Raw genomic sequence first — 20804 nt, forward strand, 5'->3', positions numbered from 1 at the left:
GTCTGCCGGCGCTGGACGCCAACCAACCCCATTTCCACGTTCTTTGTCCCTACCCCTGCGCCAGGCGCAGTCTACCCCTACTGGTTTACCCCTACTGGCGCCAATTCCGGTCCACGTGGTGCGCAATCGTCGACCGGTCGACGCTCGCCGCTCATCGAAACGCACTTTCTTCTCGTTTTACTTTTCTCTTTGAGGGCCGGTTTCCTTTTTTTTTTTTTTTTTTTTTTTTTTTTTTTTTTTTTTTTTGTTATTTTTATATTTGACAGAGAATTATTAATGTTGCATGATGGACGTGTTTGATTGTTACAGGCAGTGCGGTGGCTGCAGCCGACACCATTTCCGCGCCGTGGACTCCCACGAGTTCCGGGCCGCCGCCCGACGCGAACGGCTCCGGCTCGGATACCAAGAACCTCGACGTTGGCGAAATTAGCGATGTAAGTTCGGTTTATACCTACTTCCCAAACCTCTCAAAAGAAAAAAAAAAAAGTACAAATTGCACGCGCACGCACACATACAGACAGAGTTGTTTCAAAATTCCACGTTACCCACGTCGGTAAAATTCTCCGCCCGATCGTACACAATGTTCACTTGCCGCGCGACCAGATGAAACTCTTTGCACGACCGTGGCACGATTTCACCACGAAATCGCCGAGAGACACGAAATCGCGAATATACGTACGTAGTCTTCCTCGTGGCCGAACGAGTTCTCAGCTGCAGCGGGATTGCGTGCCAGCCAATATTATAAACGTGACCGGACTTCTCGGAAAAGACTTTCCCTTCCTCGTCGATTCGTTTCGACTTTTTTCCCGTCTCTCCGGGGAGACGTTGATCCGAACGCTCCGCTCCGCTTCGCTCTGTTCCGCGCGACGCTGACCTCTCTCTCCTCCGACTCGTTTGGAATTTTTCATTCGCCCGTAATTTCTAACTCCGATGCAACCTCCGACGCAACCTCGTCGATCGTAATTGCGTAATTTCAATCGATTCGACGGAGCAACCGAGTCGCGTCAATCGTCAAGAGTTTCTCTCTGCTAGTATCTAAAACTCTCAAAAAGAAAAACGTCGAATGCAACGATGAAGTTGAAGGATAAACCATGCGCGTGTGGCGTGTCATCGCGAGGGGATAATATCGGCCGGGATCGAAATCTTCAAACGGAATACGCGGACACGGGACATTCTCGAACGATCGAACGCGTTTCACACGAGAGAGAGAGAGAGAGAGGGTGGAAAAGGGGAAGTTTCACCCATGAAACGGGCAGAAAGTCTGTGAGAAATCCTATCCTATCGAGGCGTTCGTATTTTGCAGGACGAGAAGGACCTATCGGCAGCGGACGCGGAGGGTGTATGGTCGCCGGATATCGAGCAGAGCTTCCAGGAAGCACTCACTATATATCCGCCATGCGGCCGACGCAAAATCATCCTGTCCGACGAAGGGAAGATGTACGGTGAGTCGAGCAATTTCCTGGCAAATCTCTCTCCGACGTTTTTGCTAGAGTGAAAGGGAGGAAAAACAAATGAAAGGGCAAGAAAAAGAAAGAAAATAGTGGAGCGGTATCCACACGTTCGCGTTCGTGTATATACGTAGGTACTCGCACGCTACCTTTTCAAAGTATCTCGATACTTGGTTATTTTCTTCCGCAGATTAACGGAAAAGAACATCGCCATTTATTTAGGTAGATTAGATTTCTTTTTTCCAACCTTTCCAGTAGGTTTCTTACTAACGCGCGACAAATTGGACACCAGGGGGGCGGAATGTTTAAGAAAAGAAATAGTTGAAACGATTCGAAACGAGAAACTCGAGACTCGCAAAGAGCGAGAGAAAAAAAGAAAGAGAGAAGGGTGATTCTCACTCGGAAGGAATCGGCTCGTTGGTTAAAGAATATCTCCGCGGAGAGAAATATCGCGGCACGAAGGATCCGCACGATTCCTCGCGCTTCACGTACGCGCGATGGTAGAGAAACGTCGGTGCCGAGGGTCGTTATTGCTTGATGCTGAGGTCAGTCTACGTGACCGAACAGATATTACCTGCTACGACCACCGGTACCACCGTAGTCACCGCCATTAACCGCCATGAGCTCACCACCGAGGCAATAATGCCACGCCTCGAAAGATAGCCCCCCTCCGCTTCACCAGCATCTTTGTCCTAATATAGTTTCCCACTTTTCACACACATTTTCTTTCTCACCCCTTTTCAACGAACCATTTTTCTCCTCCGTTTTTTTCACCATGGTATCTCTTTCCATCCGCTGTTTTACTTTTCATCTTGGAAATAATTCAGTCAGGGACGATGTAAATTAACCGCTAGAACTTTCGACGATTTCCATCAGGGATGTTAAAGTAAAAGAAAAAAAAAAAAAATAGAAAATTTTACAAGTGTACCGTCTCATAAAATTACACTCTAAAACACATCTGTAAAATGTCGAACAAGAGTTACAAATTGGCCATTTTGACCATTTTGGTAGTTCCAGTGTTAAAAATCAAACGTCGAACTCGACTAGGAGCGAAGCTATATACAGTTTCCTCTTTTCTCTCTCTGTCTCTGTTAAGATTTCACAAATCGAGAAACGATTTGAAATTGGCGCCGTCAATTCTTTTTCTACTTCACGCTCGCGCTTGCCGCCCTTCTTGCCACGTGTTTGTTCTCTTTTTCCTTTTTTTTTTTTTTTCGTTTGTTTGTGTTTTCTTCTCTTTTCCAGGCAGACACACAGGCTTGAATCCCTATTCGTTAAGGCACAATGTCGCTTAATTTTCGAAAGCACTCCGCGGCGAAAGCCGACGGGTGGCAATTCAATCTTGGCCCGTGATCATTCTGTGAAAACCAAGCTTAATTCGAGCGTGTGTGTCTGGCTCGCCGGAACCGACAGCCAAGCCGCCGATGAAAACAAAAGGGAACAGGAGCATCGGTCGTCGTCGAATTCTTAACGCATTACACCTGGAGGGGAAAATTTATTTCGTTCGTTTATTTATTCGCTTCCTGCCAGACAGACTTCTCTTCTCCTCTGAAGATTATACCATTAGCCGAGCGGTTAGATATTTGCAAAAAGGCATCTCGAACGCTAGTCGTCGTCGTCGTCGTCGTCGTCGTCGTCGTGTAACTCGGTCGTGACAAGCGAGCGATCGAGAATGGTCGAGAGCGAGACACGATGTAAAATCGATACGAAAGGAAAGGAAAGGAAAGGAAAGGAAAGGAAAGGAAAGGTGAAGAAAGTGAAAAAGAGACGGAAAGTTTCCATCGACGTCCGTCGAACGCGGATGGAAACAAAGGATAACGAGGCGCGAAAATCGCTTAACGCGATTGGCCATCGATCCTATGGGAAACTTATCTTGCCCGTTGCTCACTCGCCGAGCCAATAAAGGATCCCTCGGCCTTTCCACGGGATTAAATATCTCGGGGCAATTTACCTCCTTCGACCTCTCTCCTCGGCCGTCCCGGTCGTCTTTCCTCGCTCTCACTCGCTCTCACTCGCGCCGCCGCCCCCGTCTCTCTTTCCGCTCTTCTTTTTCCATCAGGACGTCGACGCCCACGCCGACGAGATTTCTCCACGAAAGAGCGATCGTTTCCGCGGCCCGAGGAGCCCGAACCTCACGGTGAATCGGCCCCGACGAACCTCCACCACCATCAACATCCACCCCCGCTTCTCCAAACGTTATTACGCCCTCCACCTACTTTCCACGTGTTTTCTCTGTCGAAGCAAAACCCACGATTTCCTTTGGAAATTTTTCAGATAAAGATCCACCGTGGAATTGTGTCTGGATCTCTGGCAATGTGACGAACTATAATTTAAAGTGTCTGCGAAATTTAAACGCGCGCGAGAACCGCGATCGGCAAAAGTAGCGCGCGCGCGTGCGAAAGGTGTGGCAAACGCCGGGATTTCGATGATAAATAGCGGCGTTATCCAGTTGGTGGAAACTTTATCGGAGATTACATGCCCGGCGAAACGAAGTACCCGTGGGCGCGCGGTATCTTTCGATCGCGGAATGGTCCCTCGGAGAATTCGTGTTTGGCTTTGAAGCCAAACCAACTACGAACTTGGCCGCATCGACGCCCGCTTGAAACATTAATCAGACGTACCTCGAGACATTAATCATTTAATGGAAGCGGAACGGCATAACTCGGTTCTCCAGCCTCGATCCTCCTCGAGTATTCCGCTCTGGGGGGACTCGATCGAGATTATCTCTCTCGCCGAATTTTTCAAACGTTCGCTGACGCACGTACATACATACGAGGCAACGTGTTTTGTTAACCCTTTGGCGCCAATAGTTGCCCAAAGGGGTTAAAGAAACTCGAAAATTTCCATCGAAGGATACAATATAAAACAGACACAAACGATCCTCGCACTTTCTAGGAATTCTAGATATTCCTAGAAGGAACAAGGGTACCACCCAAAGACTATAAATAACACTCGAAAGTAAAGACAGATTCTATGCGAGCTATCGACCACTTTCGTGTTAGTTAAACGTCGAATTTTATAATTTTTTTCTCGCGTCATTCTCGCGTCGATCTTCGAAATCGCGGGGCCCCCCCACGCTCGCCAAGGAAATTTGCAAGAAAAGATAGTTACTGGGCGGTGGTCCGGTCACGGAACGTTGACCCAAACGCCGCTCGAAGAAACTCGAAAATGTTGGCCGAGACCGCAGGCTGCGCCGGCTCTTTTTCTTCCTCCTTTTGTCCGGCAGGAGCCCAGGCAAGAAGCTAAACGCTCGTCTAAGCGCTGCTCCGTGCTCCGCAGAACGCGCATCCTTCTATTTCTACCGGTTTATTGGATGCCGGACGCCGACGACCGGCAGTCTCTTGCCCCTTTTTTCGCTTTGTTCAGCCTCTCTTTCTCTCTCTCTCTCTCTCTCTCTCTCTTTCTCTCTCTCAAAACGGACGTGGAGAAAAAGGACGCGCGGCGTCGGTCCGCTGCTCTCCGGATCGAAACCCTTTTTGCGGAATCTTACGCGATATCCTTCGACTCGGCGACTCTGCTCGTCTCTGCAGATCGATCGAAACATCGGCGACTCGATTTTTCTGTCTATCTACACCGAGAATGAATTCGTCGATCGTTCGGAAACAAGTGCAACTCGGAAGACTGTCGAATCGACAATGATCGAACAATCGTCGATAATTTCAACTGCTACAACTTTGCGAAGAAAGATCGTACAACCACGATCCACTTGCTCAAAGAGCGAAGCTGTTGCTTTGACAGTCGCGAGTTCGTTTCTTTGATACGATGACTTTGCATCGTGCAACGCGAGGGGTGAGAAAGCGAGGACCAAGTTTCCTCTCGAAGATTGTCAAAATTCAAACGTGCGTGAAAACGTTAACAACAACGTCCTTTTCCCTTCTCGGTGACTGGATCCACCGTTTCGTTTCCTCTGAAACTTGTAGTGCAATTTTCTTCTCGTTCCTTTTTATCGAACGTTGAATATCCAGAGTTGAACGACAATTGATGAAACGGCGAGTTTGAGGAGATCCCGTTGAAACCAAAAGCTCGCTCGTGAAATTTTCGAAATATCTGCCTGCGCGAAACTGGCGTGCAAAATGCAAAAGAGAGAGGGAAGGGAAAAAAAAGTCGACCGTCTTTTGTCTCTGGACAGCGTGGAAGACGATCGAGCTTTGAAGCGTCTCGATCAGATTAAATTTCCTTTGATTCGGACGGAAAAACGCTGCTGGCAGAGTTTTTAATTAATTGCCCTTGATCATCCGGGCTTTCGAAAAAATTTTTACATTCAAACGACGCGAAAGGAAGGAAAACGTAAGTCTAAAACATCGGACACCTTTTTATCGTTTGACAACCTGAATCGTGTGAAAGAGACAAGAACGAACGTGGTCTGGAAAAAACGAAGAGAACCTCGCGCTACGCTAGAAAACGTTACGTCCGAAATAAATATCAAACATCGGCCCGCAGTAAGGTAATTCGCGCGAATGATTCTCTAATTACCCGAAGCACTGCTGGCTAATTAAAACTTCAACAGTTGAAAACGAATTCCATTAACGCGCGCGTCTACAGCGTCGGCTAGGATAAAATCATCGAACGTTTCGTGTACGCGCGCGCGTGTACGTGTGTGTGTACGACGTTAAACGGCAGGAAATGATTTTATGGCAAGTTCGATGGAAACTTTCACGCGGCGTGCGAGAGAGTAAGCGAGCGAGAACGCGAAAGATCAGGTAGCAAGCCGTTTAAACACGAGCGGGCTGTGCATCGCCTCGGGTCGTATTTAAACAGATAAATCGCGAACCTCGCCAGATCTTTACCGGTAGCCAAGCTGGAAACCTCTTGTACAATGTGCTCCATTCGCGTGATAACGAGAAAATCCAACGATTTTGAATTTGAATTAGCACTTGAATTTCAAAGAAATTCTCGAGAGACTCGCTGATTACGGAGTGTCGAGACGCGCGATAAATTTTTCGCGGAAACGAAATCGAAGCGTTCGATTTTCTGTCTGAAAATTGAACTCGTTACAGACTCGCCTGTATAGCGAATTACATACGTACGTATGTACATGCAGTGGACGAACACGCCTCGAAACCTGTTAACCATTGCGTCACCAGCTTCTCCCCGGGCGAAAAAGTTCGACTACCCAGAAAACTCGTTTTCAATACGCCGATAATGACTCGGGACACCACGCCGAGCCATGGTACAGACACCTTGGTCAAGAATCGTTGAAAGTTCCAAGCAACACCGAGATTATGTCCCCCCCTCCCCCGTTCTCTGTTCCCGACGAATGGCTTTGGTCTTTGCCATTAGCGTTTTGTACAACAGATGGTAATAGTTCGCAGTTGGATCGATTTTTTTTTTCACCGTTTTAGTTAAAAGCCACGGGCTATTTGAAAGACTGCGTTAGACAGAGAAAACACGAGTTAGACAGCGTTTCCCCGATCCAGCAAAATGCGAAAAATGCCAAGCAACCTGGATAAAAGTAGATAAGGTAAAAACTGTTACGCCTATTCGTGCACGTGGTTTTTTAGGTTTAATTGAAAGGAAAGTAAAGTTGAGAGAGGAAACTTGGCTATGATCGACGATCGCGCTGCATGGCAAGTAAAATTAGAGGATCGAGAGCGCCGCAGCCTCTCGAAAATCGCCGTCAGAAATACGCAAAACGCGTGACGCGTACGCGGGCAGGCAGCGCCTGTTGCGTCCCTAATCCCCTGAACGACGAAAGCTCTCGCCGCGCGAGAAAAGTTTCAGTTCGAACACCCGATAGATACCTACTGGCAGAGAGAGACACGCGAGAATACACCCTGACGGGGTTATCTGATCGCTGGTAACACGTAGGCCAACGTCCGTTTGGAGCACATTCGTTCGAGGCAAGCTCGCGAGTAGCCGCGTCCAAGCCCCGGTTTATATTATTACAGGCCTTCGTTCTTCGTTCGGTAAGCGCAGTCAGTCTCGAGTCTCGAGTCTCGAGTCTCGAGAGGAAACGACTGAAATCTCGCTAAAGTTACGAAGATTGTTCCGTATATCGCGAGTCGGTTCAACGAACGATCGAGGGAGGGTTGATTTTATCTTTTTTTTTTTTTTTGAGCATTCTCTCTTTCTCCCTCTCTCTCCCTCTCTCTCTCTCTCTCTCTGTCTTCGTGAGAATTCAACCGTATCGATTATCGTTGCGTGCGCGCGTGTAAATGTCTGCTGCCGTTCACAACGTCCGACGAGTCACGTTCACCTTCGTTGGTCTTCCGATTTTGAAGAGGCGTGTATCCCTCGTGGGTTTGTGAGTCGTCCGATTGATCCACTCCGGGAAATCGTACGTAACGTCACGATCGCCTATGAATCATAGCATTGTAGGGAGAAACCTGGTTGCCGCATACATATGCCCCGCTGGCAACCGCTCGTTTCTGAATGGTCATCAAGCGATTCCCCGAGTCCTTTGTGTCACGGGATAGCTTTGTAACAGGAATAGCTGGAAATCATTTTGCGCGTTGTGCAACGCCGGGGCGAAGCCCGAGCTAATGTTTGGAAACTAGTCTCTTCACGTGCTTTCGTGTCTCGACACTCTCTCTCTCTCTCTCTTTCTCTCTCTCTTTACACAGGACAATTTTTGCCCCGGTAGCTTCGTCATTCTGCAAGAATCGCCAACTCTGGTCGGTGGTTCGACAGAGAAGCTTCGATCGTTTTCCCTCTGCGGATTTTTTACGAGAAAATTTGCAACGCAAGGTGTTCGTCGCGACATTTAACAAATATTGATCTTGTCGTGAAAATTGTTTCGAGAATCTCTGCATCCTCGAGGATATACGTTAATCTCGTAATCGAGCAAATAAAGTGGCTCGATGCGACCCGTAAACATTCTGACGTGGCTGGGTTTCGTTATTATTCATTGTAGAGGGGTGGTCAAGTTCAGTTCTGGTCTTCGATGCGACGGGAGCGCGTTCAGTTGCGTTTCAGTTTCCCTCGAAGACGTAGGAGATGGACAGACGAGCAAAGGGCGAAAGAGAGGGAGAAAGAGAGAGGTGCAACGAGAGACCACGAATGCGGTATAGAACAAGGTTGTGCAGAGGGTGGAGAGAAGGCAGTGTCCAGTTATTGACCGGCGGAAGGAGAGTGTCTCAACCGGCAACGACGCTCTCCCTCGCAATTCTCAAACTCCGTGCTGATACCCCGTTTGGGGTATCAAACGAACCAACTCTTTTTCCCAACTTTGAACGCTCGTCCTTCTTCTGTTCAAGAAGATGCGCGTCGAACACATGATTTCGTTAGATTTTCAATTGGCTGGCTGATGTTAGAATTTAGTTGGAAAGGCGCAACTAAATTCTAGCAAACGGAGGGATTCGACGACGTGTGTAACACACGTACACCTATAAGGGGTAGTCGTAGTCGAAGCGACGAGAGGAGAAGAATTTTCGAGAGAGTCGGAAGCAGTGTTCCAGCCGGCAATTTCGATCGGTCTTTCATCTTTTCCAAGACGATGGCCGATCCCCAGGGTCTTCGTTCTGTTGTAAGGACATTCACTCTACTCTTTTCGGTGCAGGACAACGATCGCTAGGACCATTCTCTCTCTCTCTCTCTCTCTCTCTCTCTCTCTCTCTTCTTTTCTTGATATCCGATCCAATAATCCGATGCCGAGACGTCGTTGAAGCGTGAAATTATAGGCATTGACACGGCACGGTGGATTCTTCTCTTGGGGATCGTGTTCGCGACGTTCAAGTTGGAAAGACGCGAAACATGTCGGAAAGAAAAGATGAAACTCTCTCGTTACGAGAGAGGCTCGTAGAGCCTCGTAGACCAGAGGATGTCACCGTGCCACGTATAGTCACAAGCCAGGCTCTTTCCTCGCAGCTTACTCTTTCGTTGACTCCTGAAGGTATTTCAGCATTCACCAAAAGCAAACTTGTGTCAAGTGTACGTACGCACGTACTACTACTAGTGCAACAAACGTTAAAAACGTGCTTCCACTGGATATCTAATGACGGAAGAATCGATCGATGAGAAGAATCTCACTTTATTCATTTTTCCGGCCGACTGTCTGCCAGATTCTTAAAACTTCCACGACCTAGTTTCCCTCCAATTAAAACCGTTGCCCCGACTATTCCGCTATCAAGCATCAAAATCATTTCGCCGAGAGATCCTCCTCCACTTTCGTTTAAACTTCCGTCAGCGACTGCACGTTCAACCGAGCGACGGTTCTTCGGTTCATTAAATAACTATTTCTTTTATATTCGTAGTACGCGGAGAATTTCAAATGATTGTCAAGACGTCGCGGTAGGTCGACGATAAAATTCCGCAGGAGAGGGGGTTGAAATTTCGCAGCAAAGACGGATACAATGCGGTGGACGGATAGAATGGCGCGTTATGTCGAAGCGGTTGCTGCGCCCGACGGATGTCTCGCAGTCGTAGTCGTAGTCGTAGTCGCCGGGTGAGAGGGCGAAACGACGCAGGTGCCGGCGGCGAAATGTTAGACGCGACGGTGCACGGCGTTCGGTAGCAGGGCGTCGGACAACGACGTTGGACCTCGGCTCGCCTTCTCGACGGGGAGCTATTATACGCTCGAGTTTAATTAAACTCCGCGAGATGTCAAAGGACTCGACCATGCCGGCAAGACGGACAATGCGGACGCAGATTATTACATCCCTCGGTCGTCCTGTCCTCTTATCCTCCACGTCCTCCGCGTCCACTTGTACGTGTATACGTGCACGTCTTCTCTGTCTATATCTTTTGTGCGCTCGTTGCTCGCCGATCCTCTTCCTTTTCCAAATCCACTTCAACCTTGGAAATTATACACGAGTATCCATCTCCCTCCGATGGCATCGCAACAAGTCGCGTCACCGTCTGACGATACCTTTCCGACCAACACGATTCAAACGTTCAAATTTCCTAGCAGTCTACCACTGTTCTGGCTTTCCACTTGGAAAATTCTCTTTCCAAATGTTATCGCTCGAAAGAATATAGAATATTGTTGGAAGGACGGAGATTTTAAGCAGCCGGAGAGAAGACGGCTGAGTAGAGAGTTCGTCTCCCTCCCAGGAACAGGCTAGCCATCAATTTTCGCCGGAGTATAGAAGGAAAGAGGATGCCTACGGATCTCTCGTTCAGCCAAGAAAGCGGCCAGGTATTTTAATTAGCGCAACGACTACCTCGTTTCATATTTGTAGAAGCTGGAGCAGGCCGTTTCGCCTTTGCCTCGTTTGCCACGAGGTAATGAATATTAATTCGCGGCGCACCCCCTTACATCCCCAGAAAACCGACGCTCTGAACGCGCGGTGCTCTCCTTCCGAACGCGTGCCAGCCGAGCTCTTCTTTTCCCTCTTCTTTCCCTCTTCTTTTACTTTTCTGCTGCCTCCGTACGCTAAATTTCAATTACCGCTTGTCGTGTCTTCTTTCTCTCTCTTTTTTTTTTCGTTTTAATAAAAAATGAAAAATCACTCGATTGTCCCCGTTTGTATTCTAGATAGAAATTTACTTAGGAAGAAAAGTGTCATCGGAGGAAGAACGAACGTAGATCATTTCTCGTGGGCAAGTCGGTCGTTGAAAATTTCGTCAGAGTCTCTCTCTCTCTCTCTCTCTCTCTCTCTCGGTGATCGCGAGACTCGCAGAGTTTCGAGGATCCCCAAGTTCCCCGAGTTGTTGAAAAGTTTCCAACCGGCGAGAATCGCGACCCGTGCTTCGAGCGTTCGCAAACATGTACTTCTAATAGCTGCGACTAATTCAACTCGTAACGTACGAGTTCCCGTTTCTTTTAACCCTCCGGGGAAGGAAATGAAGAAAGAACACCTCTCCCCTCTAAATCGAAGCGCGTCGAAAAAGGAGAACCAGCGAGCTAATCAAACGGCGCGATCGTGGACTATAACGAACGAACGAGTGAAAGAGAGAGAGAGAGAGAGAGAGAGAGAGAGAGAGTAGGAGAGAAAGAGGACGAAATGGAGAAAAGAGGTTCGGTGGAAACGAAATCAAAGGCGACACGGGGGTGGAGAGAAGAAATAGCAGTCTTACGCAAACTATGCGCTTACTCGAAAGATCGTTTCAAGGTTTACGGAAGGCGTATAATCCCGTTTATCGTGCTCGTAAATCCGGGGATATACACTCCTTGGTTTTCGCCCTTCCTTCCTTCCTTCCTTCCTTCCTTCCTTCCTTCCTTCCTGACTCTCTTTTCTCTCTCACTACTCTTCTCGCCCCCGCGACGAAACCGGGCCGTTGCCTTTAATCCCTTTTCATTTTACGATCATCTTTTACGAGCTGTCTGGCCGAGCGATCGCGGCCGGCCGGTCCGTAGCTTTTCGAACCGATCTCGGAAACACTCGCTGCAATTTCGCCAGAGTTTCTTCTCTCGCGAGCAGATTTTTGAACAGTGTCGGAGAAAATTGCAGCGAGAAACGATAAGAGAAAAGTACGTAAAGATTGGTAAAGAGGGAGGGAGCGAAAATTATTTGCAAACCTTTTATTTAAATGCTACCTGTCGCTTTCACACGCTGTAAATGCATTATGCTTGAATCGATCTCCTTCCTTCTTAAAACAAACAAGATCAACCATCTGGCAACACGCTTCATCTCTAATTGAATCGTTAAGAATGAAAATTGAGAGCGACGATCAATTCAAATCTTCAAAAAACCACGGACTTCGGTGTTCACGCGAGTCAGCGGGCGTATTAATAATTATCCAGTGCGCGTGTAATCGAAACGATCGGACAAAGAAACGGGAGCTTTGATTTATCACTCGCTGTTTGAGGAAAAGAGTTTCAAACGTGTTGGAAAGCTGTTGGAAATTGTTCTCAAATTATTCGATTCGAGGGAAACGTGTGTGTACGTGTCTGAGCGGGACATCTGGGGAGCCAGAGAGAAGACACCCTTTGAAAAAAAATGAAAAGGGGTCAAAGAGACGCTTGCGCGCGCGCCTATTGGCGTGGGGAATCGGTGTGCGAAGTTTTATGGGGTTGTACGTGAGAAAAGCGTGCAGATTCAACAACGAGCGAGCGAGCGAACGTGTCTGGCCTCGCGTCAGCAAGCTTTGCCGAGAGAAAATTTATTTTCCCCGGTTACAGCCACAACTTATCCGGACGCCTTTACCTTTCCACGACCCTCCATTCAATTTCTGATCGTCTGCCGGATGGCGGCGACGAAACCCCGCCGTCTTTCCTTCCCTCCTCCGATTAAACCGTCTGTGTTTCTCTCTGCACGCTGCCAGCCAAAATTCCATCGAATACACTTTCGATTATTGCGCGATATCACGCGCGTTAAACGAAACGTTCATCACGATCGGTAATTTTTGTCAACGCCACTGTCTCGCTCGACTTTGATCGAAACTATCATCGTGTCCACGTGTACGTTGTTTTTCATCGTCGAGAAAGCGAAGAGCCACCTATTTTCTCCGACAATCCAAAAAGAAAAATAAAGAAGAAGAAGATGTTTCCGAATCGGGTCTGGAATATTCGAAAGAATCAACGTAAAAATCGTCCCATAATCGTATCTCTCGGCGTACGCTTACGCGAGAGTGCGGCGTCACCCCTCGCTTCTCTCTCTCTCTCTCTCTCTTTCTCTTTCTCTCGCTCTGCTGTACATAAACGCTCGACGTACTTCGCGACACAAAACACACAGTCTCAGGCTCACACACGTGATTTCCGGGAAGCGTGGACTCACTGAGTTAGCGGCACAAAAGTATGGGGGATGCTCGAACGAGGGTGTCCGTGGAACGGGGGATGAAGCAAGAGAGATACTGCCGCGGTGCAAGAAGGACACATTCCGCGATATAGTAGGTACTATGAACGTACGAGGCGCGCGCGAGCGACGAGGACAGCCTCGTGAAAAGCCGTGGAAGGTTGAACGGAGAGGAGATCGGACGGGCAGAGCGGCGTGGAAGCTCGAGAGAGAGAGAGAGAGGAGGAGGGTGGTTGTGTGTCGAGGGCTTACGATCCCCCTTCGCGTCCGTCCTTGGCGTGGATGGGGGTTGGCAGGAGCGGAGGGTGGCGAAACTATGCGAAGAATGTGCAATTAGTGAACAGAGCACGAGGCGCGGGTTTTGGGGGACGGGGATGGTCCCGGAAAGGGAGCGAGCAAGGGGTTCTGGTATGGTGTGCCATGACGCTGGATCCTCCTAGCTTTACTACCACCTCTCTGTGAGAGAGAATACACACGCTCTTTGCGCGTGTTGGTGTGTGTGTGTATGTGTGGCTAGCAGTGTGTACATGTAGTGATATAGCAAGAGAGAGAGAGAGAGAGAGAGAGAGAGAGAGAGAGAGAGAGAGAGAGAGAGGATGGTGTGGTAGTGGTGTAGCATAGCAGCGAAGAAAATGGAAAGAAAGGAAGATGGATGGAATGGCGGGCAGGGATGATAAGAAGAAGAGAGGACTGGCTGTGTAGAGAGCACGGTGGTAGGGGTTTTGCAATGGGGGTTTGAAGAACGGGGTGGGGGTCACCGTGTCAAGATGCGAGAGGATCCTCCTTCTGGCGCAAGGACACTTATCGACTTCTATCTTCTCCTCTCGCCACCCCTCGTCGACGAAAAGACGACGAGTATACACGCCCATCAAACAGGGTGGAAGAGGAGGAGAAGGAGGAGGAAGTGGAGGAGGAGGAGGAGGAGGATGCAGCTTTTCGTGTATCAAACGCTCTCGAAGAGTCTTTGTGTTGGTGGCACGGTATTTCTTGCTGAATGGTCTTACCGGATCAGCTGCTTGACGACTCACTCGCCCTCGTGTCCGAATACTTTGTTTTGCCGCCGATTTTTATCGCCCGTCGCCCGCGTCGTCGTCGTCTTGTCCTGCAGGATCGATCGCACCATTTGGAAAATGCGAAATTTCAAGTTCTTTTCTTTTTCTTTTTTTTTTTTTTTCTTTTTTTTTACTTTTTAATCCTCTTTCCGCCGGGGACGCGCTTGCTACACGCGTTGTCGATCGTTTCGCGTGTGTATCGCGCGGAAAAATCGTCGCGTCGAGTCTGTCACGGCGGGACGGCCGACGAAAAAGAAAGAAAAGGGGCCGTGTTTGAAGTATCCCAAAGGGGAAAGGCGGACGCAGTGTGAAAGGAGCTTAAAGGCCGTAAAGGTTTTCGAGTATCCCTCGACTCGATCGGATTGCTCGACGATTACTAATTGACTAAACGAGCTTAAACGCACTTGGCCGGGTTGGAGGAGCGCCGGGCATAGAACCACTGTTTGCGGAGCATCGATTAACGACGGTACTCGGCGGTGAAGTCCGGAATAGCCCGGAGGACCATTGCAAGCGCCGAGATCCTCGACATGTCAAAAGCGAATCCCTTCCGTCAACGGAAGGCCCGAGCACCAAGATCGTCGATCCGTGTGCCTTTAACCAGCGGCCAACACACCGTAACACGGGCTATGCACTTGGCGGTTCTCTACGAGAGGCAACGGCTAATTGAAAGTGGATTGCCAAGAATGCCTCGCTGCGAGCCCTATCTACTAATTAATTATCTCTTTAAGCACATCCTCGACCTACTTATTACTTCGTCAAACTAATTAGCGTTCGAGCGTTAATGTTTTGCCTGGCCGACGGTCCCCGGGGCTCGTCCGTGTGTCGTTTTACCTCGTTCCAACGTCCACGAACAGGCCTCCCACACATTTTTCCGAGAATTTTCAATCGTTCGATCAACGCCGAACCGCCCGCCCGTTTCACCGAGTTTGGAAAAACTTTGTTTCTTTTTTTCTTTTTCTACTCGTACAACCAACTGTAGCATTGCTCTCTCTGTTGGACGTCAAAAAATTCAACTAAATTGGACGTTACACATTTTTGACAAACACTGACAAATAAATGTTTAGTTAGATTGTAACTGCATTGTTTTTTCCTAAGAAACAAAAATTTTGTCGACCATTTCGTTCGATCACCTTTTGCAACTTTACGACTCGATGTCAGTAGTGAGGCGTTTTAGCACGCCAATTCTTCGTCATGTTCGTCGGATAATCTTTCTACGAGCTTGCACGCGTTTCCACCCTCCCCCTCCTCTTTCGAAAGTAGCGCAAACAAAATGTTCCTCCGTGATTTCTCATTTTGAAATCGACGCCAACGAAATCGTACATTTTCTTTTTCCAAGACAAGCTCGAACAATCAGGTATCGGATTTACGATTTAAGATAAAGTTGGTTACATACTTATGTGTCCGTCTGTTAGGAAAAAAAAAAAAATGAAACCCAATTTGGCCAACCCGATATTTTCTCGTCTTGGTTGTTCGCCAATCTATTTTTTTCCAATTTGTCCACATGTTGTCCCCGTTATCGGAGGATCTACGTAGGTGTAGATCGGTTCCACCTCCTTTCCTCTTCCGAAACACGCGGTTTCGTCGGCGATCGTCGCCTGAAACCTAATGCGCTTAACACCGCGGCCGTAGCAAGACGCACGTATCTTCCTTCGGCGCGTTGGTGCCGAACAGATGGAGGACGAGCAGAATCCCGTTTCTCGTTCTTCCACCAGCTTTTTGTCCGCCCCGTTCCTGCAGCCGCGTCTCTTCGTCTCACGGTTAACAGAGTCAACTCTGCAGAGTTAACCGCGGTTAAGTTATACTCTCGCCTATCGGCTTCCAACGCGAAGCAACGTCGTTATGTTCCGCGACGAAAGGGGCAAAACGCGGATTTCCAGTAGAAATGGACGAATTCTCGGCGAATCAGCCAGATGATGAATCCGCAACCAGAGGAGATGATTCCTCTCAAACTCTACCGACTACGCCACGCAGAATCGCTCGGTTCAATGAACAAATAATTAAAATCGAAAGATTGAATTTTGGCCATTGGCCAAGAAATGGAAATGCCACGTTTCGAGGGCGTGTTTTTACACACACAGGATGCGTACGCAAACGAACCTTCTCGCGATAAAGCGTAATTTGCACGCTGCCCCTGACGAATCTCTGCAGGGGGGAGGAGGGCAACGACAGGGTGACCAGAGAGAAAGAGAGAGAGAAACAGAGACAGTCGCTCTCCTCTTCATGCTCGTTACTTCGAGCTCGCGATCATAATGGTCCTTCTTGTTAAATTGAGCATCAACCAAGTGATTTACGTTGATTGCTCGTCGCGTCTCTCCTCTCCTCTTCGTCTACCTTTCCTATCCCCATATTTCCTCTTTTCTCTCTCTCTCTCTCTCTCTCTCTCTCTCTCTCTCTCTCTCTCTCTCTCTCTCGCTCTCTCTTGTTCCTCCGTTGTAACTTTCCCTATTGGAACCCGTTCGTGAATGGTGATCTTGTCGATCCTCGCCTACGTCCTACGACGCTTCGATCGAATCGTTGCTCGAAGGATTCTTTCGAAAAACAGATAGGTTTTTAAATCTGCTTCTCTTGATTTCATCTTTGAAACAGGTCCGTGCGAATGTCTAGAACGAACTCGAAACTCGCGCGTCGATTTAAAAGATCGGCACGTACATCTTTCAGTAGATCTTTCTCAAACACGTCACTGATGATCGACAGTAATCTTTCGGCGACCGACGAAGGAAATATTAAACTACGCATATATTAAAAATTGAGGAACTTTAAGATTACAGGAAAGAAACAGTAGCTGAATATTGCTTCTATTGATATTTATTATGTAAGCAGTATATAACATAATAATGCAATAATAATTTTAGTGAGTTTTATTGAAACAGTTTAGGCAAAGATGTGGTTTTTCCTTTGCACCCATCGCAGAATGTTGCGACTTTCTTAGTCACGTTTCTGCCAATACTTCTACCCAGCAGTATTTGTATTTTCTTCGAAAATTTCTAGAAAATTTTCAACCTTGCTACGTTGTTAACACGATACAAAGCTACAGATTTGATCTGCCGACTTTTATGGAAACTAAAACTTGATTTGCCGTAACGAAGGTCTCGCGTAAATTCTCCGCGATTTTCACAGATTTCTAGATTTCGCGTTCTTGCCGTTTCATATTCAGGATCGGTGTTTCGTTCGATCGCAAATCGACGACGGAACGAAATAAATTTCTCGGAAATTTCTCCAGGGAAATAGCCTGCTTTTTACTACACTCTTTTTATCGGATTTCAACGCACCTTTGGACGTCAAGGCTTTTTTATGGCAATCCAGTATTTTCAACCAACATCGTCGTCCCGATTTCCCTGGGAATATACGATTTTATTTATTTTTCTTCAATCACTGCGACTCCGGAATTGATTTTGCAATATTATATCGAATACTTTGTCGGCTCAAACAATTCGTTTAAAGCTGAAACCACCAAAGTGATCAAAATAATCGATTTACAATACTCCACAGAAATTTTACGCATTTGTAACAGTGCGTATTCAGAGATTCGAATGATTTTTAGTGAAACACGTAAATGGAAGCTTGCTCTACTGAAAATTTTATACATCTTGGTCGCGTTAAACGTAAAATCTACTCGCAGTAGAATCTTATAGTAGAACGCCGTTTCTCGATTAATCAATACTTTCAGGCGACAAGTATAGATCGAGTCTTCTTTCATTGGACCCGGGCCAATTTCTAAACGTAATCTATATCCTGTGATCGTCGTAAAACTATCGCTGTTACATTTAAAACTCAAACTAACTTAACCGACTTGAGTAAAGCATAAAATTTCCATATCAGAGACGTTAAAATAAATGAAACAGGAAATCTTTATAATACACAGTACAGGGTACACACACAAGCTTTTATTTGTGTATTTCACGAAGACTCATTCGAGTCTCTAAAAATACTCTGTTTTATACTCTGTAAATTATCAATTGGTCATTTTTGACCATTTTGGTAGTCCTAGTGTTGAAGCGCGTAATTGTTAAAATTATTTGTACAAGACGTTAGGCTTCTCGTCCAGTTGATCTAAATTATCCTATTTAGATATGTTCATAAGCTCACCCGTTTGTTCAAAAAGTCCTATCTTGTCTATTATGTTTAGTTATCCGGTCAAAGCTCAAGGCTTCATCTGATTGACCGTCACATTGTTTGTATAAAGTAGGGCCGCCGTTACCTGGAGATACTTTCGTGCGTTGGTAAAATTAACAGTGCGTGGTTAAATATAATAGAGTGCGTTATCAAATCGAAAGTACAATACATACTCGATACAATTCCGCGTGACGTCCGGTCCACGCGAATCGATTAACGTTGTAAATCGTGTGACCGTCAGTCAACGACAATCATTTGCATATCAGTATAATTGCGACATTAATTATAAAGGATTAGTAGTTAGTTAAGTAGCGAGAATCTTTTATCGTATCGACTCGCTGTACTATATCGTCACACTTCTCGAATATAAGCGCGCGATGATTCAGATTCATACTGCTTCGACTGCCGTCGTCGAGCCGCAACAATATCGAGAGATAATCAAAATAGAAAATTAATTGGAAATTCTTGTTCTTGTTCTCACATTTTACGGTCGGATGTCTGTTCTTGTGGAATCTGTAGCATAAAACTGGTAAGGTGAATCGATTCTTCAAACTTGTGTTCGCTGTGAGCGTCCGCCGCGTAGGCGTAATCAGCGTTTAATTTATCCGATCCGCGAGATCTGGAGGGAATCGGCGATGTTGGAACGAAAGTGGCGGCGGAGCTGTTGGAAACGGAGGAAAAGGCGGCGAGCCGTTCTTTGTAACGTGGCCCCTCGCACGCTAACGCGGATCGCCAATTCGACGCGGGGCAACTCTCCTCTTCCTCCCCTTTAGTTCGAAGAATGTTCGGCCTTCAAAAACAGAGAAGGAACGCGACCAGTAGCGGCGCGTGGTTCATAGCGGGCCATTTAACGGTCTTTGCGAAATTGAGTCATCACGCGGTTCGCCTGGAATCTCGAATATTTTCCTCCCGATGCTTCAGAGTTCTCCGTAACCTTGCCCCGCCTGTTTCCCCTTTCGCCGTGCCACCCTCTGCCGCCCTCTCCCTCTTACGATGTCCGCTTTCTCTTCCTCGCCAGCAGCAACTCCACCACGACGCTCCTGGATCTCCAGCTCCTCCGGCCTCCTTCAGAACGTCTTCGAGTTCCCGATGCTCTTCGAGTTCCTCGAGGCCAAGATATCTCCAACGAAACGGAAGAATCAACCGCTTTGTAAACCGCTTTGTAACCTCGCTCGTACGAAAAATTCGTCGCGGACCGACCGCGGCGGCAATATTCCGATTTACTCTGTGAACTAAACGCAGCTTCTTTTGTTTCTCGTTTACTCTTGTCTCGTTTCGCGCAACGTACAACAAGCAGGTTCATATCGGCGGTCAAAAATAAAACGCGGAAACTCTGGGGAACTGCTCAGCACGTACTTTGAAACTTTTCATCGGTAGTGGAAATTCCTACGTTTGTAGGAATATTTTCGGGCATTTCAAAAGACAAACGCAAAGGACTCTATGTCTATGCTACCTCTGATGAAAAATTCTTGAAAAGACAGTTTGCCCACAGCCAAATTTTTCTTCGTTTCAATTTAGAAAAAAAAAAAAAAGAAAAAGATCGATGAACTGTCGTCCTCTGGAGAGCAAAACTGTCTCTCCCGAATCTATTCTCTTCTGTCTGAAATTCGTCCAGTTCCTCTCAGCCTACGCGTTGCCTCTCGTCTCGAAACCAGTTGCCATACGACGCGGCAAGGAATCTCGAATCGGTCGAACAACCGTCGACAGTGAACTCTTTCGAGCAACTACAGTGCATACAACGAAACCGAAGGTGGCGTGATTCTGGTTATTGCACGGCAAACGTTCTTTCAATTACGACACGTTCGATGTCGTCTGGCGCCGGTTTTACGGGCGCGGCCCGTAAAGAGTGTCTTGACGTCTATGAAATATCTAAGCAACGATAAGGTGCCACATACTACGATAGAATGCCACTTACTCGATTCAATCTGGCTGGAAATCAATTCATCGTTCGAACATGGTCCGTTTCTATTCTCTTTCGTTTACTTTCTTTTTCTTCTCTTCTCTTTTTCTTTCGGCCTCCCCGCGATCGAATATCGCTTGTCATTTCCCTCTGGATTGTACCGTCGAGAATTACATCACAAATGGCCGATCGTTTCGTTTCCGACGCTGCGCGAAAGTTTCTGCGAAACGTTCCTCGATTCTCAGTTGCTCTCTCGCACGCGTTGAAATTTTCTACGGGGCGGGAGGGGTGGAAAATCGCGTGGAGATGTACAAGATAGAAGACGCGAAAATAGACAGCTCGAATCACGATGAATTTGAAGGGGCGGAAAAACAGGGAAACGCACGTGAACGCGAATCAATTCGAGTGGCAGGGTGCATTCAGTTTTTGAGGGCCGATAAAAAACGCGAAGGGTCTCCCGCTGGACAATGAGCGAACGTTCTATTTGCGTGTTCGGTCAACCCTCTTTTTTCCCCCTCTTTCTCTCTTTTCCTCTCATTTTTGTATTGAATCGTGCCAGCAAATAATTTCTTCCTTTTCTCTTCGTTTTTCTTTTGTTCGATTTGACCTCTCTCTCTCTCTCTCTCTCTCTCTCTCTCTCTCTCTCTCTCTCTCTCTCTCTCTCTCTCTCTCTTTC

General features: G+C 47.3%; 1 protein-coding gene across 1 annotated transcript in view; it reads left to right on the forward strand.

The window, feature by feature from the left end:
- Window positions 1-299: 299 nt before the first annotated feature.
- The window catches only part of LOC122537021 (transcriptional enhancer factor TEF-1), a gene marked incomplete at its 5' end in the record, with an annotated part of 34133 nt that continues 13628 nt past the window's right edge, over window positions 300-20804 (forward strand). The window contains 2 exons of the mRNA XM_043669897.1: window positions 300-434; window positions 1304-1442. Coding sequence (XP_043525832.1) covers window positions 300-434; window positions 1304-1442 — 274 coding nt within the window. The remainder of the gene's footprint in view (window positions 435-1303; window positions 1443-20804) is intronic.

Source organism: Frieseomelitta varia, unplaced genomic scaffold (assembly GCF_011392965.1).
Source record: "Frieseomelitta varia isolate USP_RPSP 00005682 unplaced genomic scaffold, Fvar_1.2 scaffold_885, whole genome shotgun sequence".
Lineage (NCBI taxonomy): Eukaryota > Metazoa > Arthropoda > Insecta > Hymenoptera > Apidae > Frieseomelitta > Frieseomelitta varia.